Source organism: Dendrobium catenatum, unplaced genomic scaffold (genome assembly GCF_001605985.2).
Source record: "Dendrobium catenatum unplaced genomic scaffold, ASM160598v2 fragScaff_scaffold_156, whole genome shotgun sequence".
NCBI lineage: Eukaryota > Viridiplantae > Streptophyta > Magnoliopsida > Asparagales > Orchidaceae > Dendrobium > Dendrobium catenatum.
The window spans coordinates 4,845,925-4,854,398 of record NW_021318618.1 but is presented as its reverse complement, the minus strand read 5'-3'; the positions used below and the strand labels follow the sequence as shown (position 1 = coordinate 4,854,398).

Below are 8,474 nucleotides of genomic sequence, written 5' to 3'. Positions count from 1 at the left end.
GATATTAGGAATAATTTTCATCTATTTTAACACTCCGGAGTCATATTTTAAATATTAGGAATGTTGTTTGGGTGGTATATAAGTAAATATGATAGTTTAGGTGTTAGATATCTAATAACAATAGTTTTAGGTGTTATGTATGTAAAAATTTCTTTTTTTTTTAAAGTATTGATAGTGATAAATATTGTTGCTTTTTTTATTTTTTTTAGAACGGAGGTATTCATCCGCGAGATGTTTGACGGCATAACTAATTCCTCAATGAGTCTATCAGCAACTAACTCCACAACGGTAGAATCCAGAGGCTGCATGAGAGGGGATTCAAATATGAGTTAGAAAAATTTTCAATCATGTTGGCTTCATTTTACACTTTGTTCTCCTGTTCAACTAATCATTATTGGGTACTCCAAACAAATTTGACTCTGATTTCAAGTTGAAGGGTTAGAAAAAAATATTAATTTGCAGTTATAATTTCCCATTAAAGTTTTGAAATAGAAACTTCAATCTGTTTTTATGAAATTATTATTAAAAAAGGAAACTTTAAGAAGTTATTATGAGTATTGTAAATTTCACCCTTAAAAAATCTAATAATATTAATAATGTTTAAAAATAGTAAGAAAATTAATCAAATAAAAATATAAGTAGCCCATTTAGATAGTTAGACCTAATTACATGATTATTAAGAAACTTTTAGTTTAAGTTATTGTGTTTAATTGATCAGCTCTTAATTAATCTAATTAATTATACTTATTTTCATACATTATTAATTAGGTTACTTCAACCTAATAATTAAAATTAATAATCTAACTGTAATAATAATGCATAAAAATTATATAAATTAAATAAATATGAAAAAATATGTATGATAATAAATTATTTTAATTGCTCATAAAATAAAAATATATTTAAACTTACAAAATATTTTAAACCCTACTGAAGAAAAAATAGCCACATGATATTGAAGAAGAAATATGCTACATGTACATAATTTAGACGATCATACATTATATTTTATTGACTATTTTTCTATCAAAAAATAATAATAAAACTCTCCAACGAAAACCTAAAGCTGATTTTCTTAGCTGAGAGAAAGCTGCATCAGCTACCATCAACGTTAACTCCATTAAGAAGCTCATTAACAAAGGTAGTCTGAAGGTCGTTATATAACTTCTTCCACTGCTGGACCATTTGCATAGATCTCTTGCATTCTGCTCTCAATCTTTCCAACTCCATTTGTACAGCTCCAGTAGAAGCATTTTGCTGCAGACAAATATCTTCAATTAGAAAGAATTTTATAAGATGCAATCAGGGAAGAGCAGAAAAGCAGGACAAACAAGTTCAGAAGATCAAATTCTGTATGATGAAACAGTTCACTATAGTAATTAAAACAGATTTAAATATAGTCAGGTTAAGAAAAATATTGGGGAACAATCACTGGCAAATGGACTAAGATAAAAGTTAAAGAACAGAAATTTAGTTAACTGAGGAAAATTTTCTGAATCCAACAGCAGCAACAACTTACATAATTGATTAGTGTCATGGCAGCAAAATACTAAAAATGGCAGCCAAATAAGTTCAAAACCATTAATAAGATCCAGGATGACATCCACCTATTTGTAAACAATACAAAAAGGTATAAAAGAATGCATATTTAGAGCCAGAATCTACTGATGATTTTCATTTTTGTTACTTTAGATAGAATTCCATTAAAAGAGAAACATAATAGTAAGTTAAGTGTTGCAGAGATGAGGATGCTCAGGTGGATGAGTGGCTTTATTCTTAGAGATAGAATACGAAATGAGCATAAACGTGAAAATGTTGGAGTAGCTCCAGTGGAAGATAAGATTATAGAGAGTCGCTTAGATGGTTTGGCCATATAAAACGGTGGCATTCTGATGACCCGGTTAGAAGAGTAGAGGTATTAGATTTGACTTATGTTAAGAAAGGTAGAGGTAGATCAAAAAAGACTTGGTTAGAAAATATTAGAAATTATCTTTCTTTATTAGATTTAAATGATAATTTGACTTTTAACCGGACAAAAAAAAAAGATTCATGTAACCGACCCCACGTAGTTGGACAAAGGGTTGATGTTGTTGTTGTTGTAGATAGAATTGCAGATACATCATGCAATTGACATAAACTAGAAAATAATAACATGCCACATAATATTTTACTTAGTAAAAAGGAACAAAAAAGGCAAAGGATGAGACCTGAAGCTCTTTTATCTGACTGCTCATCACGCTGGCAGCACAGTAGCTGCTGTTATCCAAGTCATCAGAAATTTGATGAATCATTTTAACAGCCTTGCTCTCAACTCCATCTTCTCTGGACTCAGTATACTTATCCAAAGGTGGCGCCATTAACGCTAGCTCGAGCTTTTTAGATAAGGATACTTGATTAATTTTATTGGGTTGTCTGACAATAATAACGTTACTGACAGGAGCTGCAATTCAAGGAAAAACAACAGATCATTTATATGGTTAACCGACTTCTTGCTCGTAGGAATGATCCATGCAAGGACAAATGAATGGAATTTACAAGCTGAGAGTTTGTGTTAGAAATTAATGTGCATGAAATACAACAATAGGAACCATGATAATACAATCTAGAGGTAATATACATCACTAACCAGCATAAGCGATCAAAGAAACTCATACTAGAACACTGGTTTTCATATATGAATACTACCAGAATCAAATAAGACTTCGTTTGGGGCGGCTTTCTTATTGATTTCAAAAGTAGCTTTTTAGTACAAAAATTCAATAAAAACAGTGAAAAAACAATGGCTAAAAGCCGTCCCAAACAAAGCCTAAATATTCAAGCCATAACCGTATTTTGGATAGTTAGCTAACTTACTGTATAAATACTTCCTGGAAGGGCAAATGTAACTAGTACTTGCTGAGAAATAATGTCGAATCATTGTCATGGCATTTATCGCTATGAAATATAATCGTATAAATAATGATAATATAAGCCTCGGTTCTCCTTATCAAACAATAACAACAGTGAAAGTTAACATCTCCAAACTAAGAAGAGCTCTTCACCATTAAGAAGAATCTCCTGCTTACACGTCCATATCAATTAATATCAACGACATTTATCTGTAGGCATCATCTGCATCAATTGTGATTGGAACATTCATCTTCCTGATCAGCAAGAATCCAAATACTAAGTCAAAGTTGCGACTTCAAATTGTCTCTAAAAGACAAAGAATGCAATTTAAACTAACACTAGAGTTTTACCTCATAGTCTCAGTTCAGTTTTTGCAAGTGATGAATGTCAAAAGAAGATGCAATGAATAACAAAATAGGAATTTAAAAAAAATAATTTGCAAATGAGGAATGATGAGGAACTGTTTTAGTTCGCAAAATCGTGTTGCCAGAATAATGGGAATGCAAAAATATAACTTTTAAAGCTAGCTAAAATACGCTAATATGAAAAAACATGATAAAAAATATGTTAAAAATGATTAAAATGCAAAACAATTTTAGAATGAAAGATAAGGGAAGAATAATAGACAGTTGTCAATAAAGCGCAGAGAAAAACTTGCGTCAATTAAAGCACAAAAATATCAAATATTGGTATTAGATTTGACAAACACGCATCAAGAAAGTCCCGTGTAAAAATGGCATATAGAGAAAGCATAAAAAAATTAGCTGAATAGAAAATATCTTATATAATGTGAGTACCTTTGGCATGTTTCAACAATCGAGTCATTTGTCCAGTTTTAGTGTTCCAAACCCTGATCATACCGTCCTCTGATCCAGATACAAGGGAGACACCATCCAAGCTAAATGCTAGGCAAGTTATAGCCTTACTGTATATGAGAAAATGTGTGTAAATAAATTAACAAAAATCAAACGAGGAAACTGTGTATTGTGTTGAAATGCACAAATACAAATAGAAACAATACATTAACAGAATAAAAATGTATAAGTTGAGTGCAATTCTATGTAAAATAAAGAAACAAAAATCACATGAGATGGTAACATGTTAAAGCATTTACAATATCACCAAATAGTAAAGGTAAATATTGGAATAAGCATTCACACAACAATTATCATTATAATAAAAGATTTATATGCATCAATTAACCAAGATCATCATTCATCAAATAATTGATATATGTAATTTTCTGAATACAAGTGTACTCAAGTGAAGTACTTTGCTTGAAATTTACACATGGTGGAGCTCATTAGAATAAATTTTCAAGCTAACTTGGATTCTTAGCTGGACATTACACACCTTTTTTTAAATTTAGAATTTAAAAAAAAAATAATAATCATTTTTTAGCAATGCCATTGAATATCCCCTCTCAATGTTGAAACATCTAAGATTAAAAAAAAAATGCTAATTGACTTAAGACTAGCTAGTATGACCTAAACAAACATTTAATTTCATTCAATGCCTATGCATGAAGATTTAGAAAAATAATGAACAAAATATGAGCAATTTCAATGATTTTGAATAAAATATCAACAACTATATTTCTAGGTAAGGCAATAAACGACATCAATATAATAAACAATTAACAAGCAGGTTATGTATATAAAAGGGAAGCATTATGTATGGAGTAAAAAAAATAATTGAACTTTTAAATAACCTTGGTCACATATGCTCTTTAACTATTTATCATATTGATGTTGTTTAATGACGTTACCTAAAAATATGATCAGTCGTATTTACTTCAAGACTTTGAATGTGCTTTTAGACTTTTTTCATCATTTTTTAGAACACCTACATAAGTGTTGAATGGAGTTAAATGGATATTAAGTTTGTACTAGCTAGTCTTAACACAATATAACATTTATCTCACTCTTAAATATTTTAAAAACACGGAAGAAAATGCAATGAAATTGTAAGGAAAACAATCAAAATCTATAACCAGTAAATTCTAAATAAAACATAGTCCATTCAATGTTTCAAGCAATGGCTAGAAATAAATCCAAGTTAGCATGATATTTTTTTCAATTAACCCAACCATATGCAAATAAGCAAAGTTCTTCACATATATTCAGACAATTAGTTGTATCAACAAGTAATTTAATGAATGAGTTTAATTTAAGCCAACAAAATTTCTATAAAATGGCAAGTAGGACTCGAAGTATCCGGACCTCCTTTCTAATATATGTCACCTAGCATGCATAATCAAGAATATCCAGGAAAAATAGGTGGCGTATTTCAAAACTACTGAGGAGGTAAGGGGTTTTTTTTTTGGTATTCAACAGAAAAATTGTTAGAAAATATTATAAATAATCTTTCTTTATTAGATTTAAACGAGAATTTGACTTTTAACAGGACAAAATGGAGAAAAAGGATTCATATAGCCGACCCCACGTAGTGGAAAAAAGGCTTGATGTTGTTATTGTTGTCGTTGATTCAACAGAAAAATTGTTATGCTTGTCCTCATAAAAATTTATGTGTACACTTGTTTCTGTGTGCATGCATGGACCTATTATCTTTTCTGTAGTAATATCGATAAAATATATGTATGTCCGGCAGACATTCATGTATCCATGTATGCATATGGAAGTGCATGTACATGCATATGGAAAAGAATGTTAAAGATATCCATTCTGCCAAAATAATCATATATTCTAATGTATAAGAAATAAATGCATTTCCAAGTAATCATTAAACTACCAAAATTATAACAAAGGCATTGGAAGATTATTACTATTGAATGCTACAAAAAGTACATGGGAGGGTTGGATGAGAAACAGAAAATACCTGTTATCAGATAATGAATCTATAATAAATTTTCCGTAGTTTCTAACAGGATTCCACTCAACATTAAGTGCGGCAACATATATTTTGCCATCTCTACAACCAGCATAAAATATATGCTCCCCGGGATCCATTGCAATTGCATCAATTATGGAAGGAAATGAAATGCTTCTTAGCAACCTCCCCTCCGATAAACTCCAAACCTGAAGCAGAGCAAAATTCACGGTCAAAAGAACATTAAATAATGGTAAAAATATAATGAAGAATCAAATAAAATTATAAAATAATCGCAGAATAAATAATAGGGTATGATCTTGGACATGCAAATTCAAAGGAGAATGTTCTGTTTTGAATGTTGTATGTTTTCGTCTTAATTATATTAAGTTATTTTTGGGTTAAGGACATTATGAAAGAAGCAACAAATTTCACTGAAGAAAACTTAGCATATAGGGCAGGAAAGTTGAATCTACTATGCCACAAATCTAGTGTTCTTGACGTCTAGACAAGCCAACAAAGATCACCGCCTTACCTCAATATAAAAAGTTAATGTAAATGGTGATTTGATAAAAAAAACTACAAACCTTGCAGGTGCGATCCTCCGAGGATGAGATAACAATTGAATTACACAATCCATGGCCTGAAATAACAGATGTTACCCGTAAAGCGTGCTCTGAGAAATTGTATCTGTAAATATTCTCTCCAGACTCTTTTGCTATATCATCGAAAATCCTGTGGGAGAAATCAAAATGCATAGAACTAATTAATTAGGAGAAATATATATGTATAATTAAGATGCACAAAGGATATCATGAGAGAATGCAGTACATTAAAAGAGGCCAAACTCTGATGCTTCCATCCTCAGATCCAGAAATCAGAAGGGACTCATCGTCAGATAGAGTGAGGCAAGTAACAGACCTGTAGTGTGCGGTCCATTTGTTGAGGAGCTTGCCACTCGCTACCTGCTCAGAAAAGATTATAATAAGAATGGATTAAGTGAGAGTAGTTGATATAGAGCGAAGTAAGGCTATCTAAAAGATCACCACCTCCCATAAATATATTGCACCAGATGGACCCCCGCCAATGATGTAGGAACCATCAGAATCAGAAACCAGAGGACCAATAGGTTCAGCAGGGAAGCTTCTAACCTGGACCTGAGGCTGAAAACGAAGAGGACCGGACATCAAAAAATAAATAAGAGAAATATCACATTGGGAAAAGGGATTTGTGTTTTATGTATACCTTCTCCCAGGACCAGAAGAAGATGGGAGCGGAGGAGGAAGAAGGGTTCTCACGGAGTTGTGAAGAGGCAAGGAAACGCCTGGAGACGGAAATTAATCCATGGGGAGGTGAGGCAGAGGAACGATAGCGGAGCTGCTCGGCGCCAGAAACGAGGTCCCAACACCCGATACCAGTATCAACCGAGGAGGATGCCACTATCAACTCCATCATTGTGTCGGCTCGCTGCAGAATAGGGAAAAAGACAGAAGTTAGTAGATTAGGGGTTAGCAAAAACAATAATTTCCACCGACATAGTAAATGACAAACAAACAACTACAGGATTTGAGTAAGATTTATGCTAAATCATGCCAAACGGGATTTGATCGCGCCCCGTAAATCTCACGGCGGAATAAATCCTCCGTTTCCCTCTTTTTACCGTAAATCCAGGATTTACTAAATCCTCGAGTTCGGCGGATTTACGGGATTTGCTCGAAGAAGCGCGCGAAAGGGAGAAAGTTACATTCACAGAGCGAGCGAGCTCCCGTCCTTACTTCCGATCAAAATGTCGTAACTTCCGATCCTACAGGAAAAGGGAACGTCGAAGGAGCGAAGTCGAACGACGACGAAGGAGCCGAAGAAGCCACTCGTGCAACTTACACCGCCTGCAAAGCAAGGAAGCTAAACCCTAAACGACGAAAAAAAGAGATGAAAAGCAAGCCTGAGTTAACTTAATTAATATAATTTAAAATATTAATAATTAAGTAAATTAATTAAATAATTACTGCACAATTTAGTTATCTAATTTTAACTTAATTAAATACTTAGTAATATAATTAGTAATTAAACATTAATATAATTGATATATCATCAAAAAATTATCTTGATCGGGCACGAATCTTGAGGCAAAATCAAACCGAAAATTTCAAAAATTAAATCTGGGATCACACAAATCAAGCACCCAAAGTGTTGTTGGAAAGTTCATACCGCAATTTGAGTTATCAAACGGTCTCCGATTTTAACGAGCTTATAGTCGAATCGAACGGCTCGACGAGACGAAGTCAACGAGTCCAAGATCACTGAATTCCGACATCATTAAGACATTCAAATGTCTAACAAGCGATGCACAATCAAGGGATTCAATATCAACCGTCCATTCAACCACTCCCTATTTGCTCTTGATCTCACACCTATTTACAAGCTATGCCACACATATTTACAAGCTATGCCACTCCAAAAAATCTATAAATAGACTCCTCATGTCTCATAAGAGGGGACACAAACAAGAAGAAGAGAAAAGAAAGATAGGAGGGAATAACTCCTCCTCGACCACCGTCGGAGTTCTGCCCGACGCCCGAGTGACGCCGGAATTGTTCTCAAGTAATGCCAGAATTCTACCCGACGCCAGAATTCTACCAAACTTCAAAACGACGCCGAAATTTTACTCAACTTCGGAACGACGTCGGAACTCTGCTCAACTTTGTAACTGAATCTCAATTTAGGAGAGATTCATAATAATCTGATCGTCTTAACTT

General features: G+C 33.0%; 1 protein-coding gene across 2 annotated transcripts; it reads right to left on the bottom strand.

Annotated features, from left to right (window-relative positions):
- Positions 1 to 931: 931 nt before the first annotated feature.
- LOC110113457 (protein ROOT INITIATION DEFECTIVE 3) lies at positions 932 to 7,511 on the bottom strand. Of its 2 annotated transcripts, none has more exons than XM_020846059.2 (9): positions 7,494 to 7,511; positions 6,964 to 7,185; positions 6,768 to 6,881; positions 6,550 to 6,683; positions 6,306 to 6,453; positions 5,728 to 5,927; positions 3,687 to 3,814; positions 2,208 to 2,440; positions 932 to 1,257 (listed from the first exon to the last, which is right to left on the bottom strand). In XM_020846059.2, the coding sequence occupies exons 2-9, from the start codon at positions 7,171 to 7,173 to the stop codon at positions 1,096 to 1,098; spliced, it is 1,329 nt and encodes a 442-aa protein (XP_020701718.1). In that variant the 5' UTR covers positions 7,174 to 7,185; positions 7,494 to 7,511; the 3' UTR covers positions 932 to 1,095. The 2 variants fall into 2 exon arrangements, with proteins under 2 accessions (XP_020701718.1, XP_020701717.1); XM_020846058.2 differs by lacking the exon at positions 7,494 to 7,511 and adding an exon at positions 7,463 to 7,478.
- Positions 7,512 to 8,474: the final 963 nt, after the last annotated feature.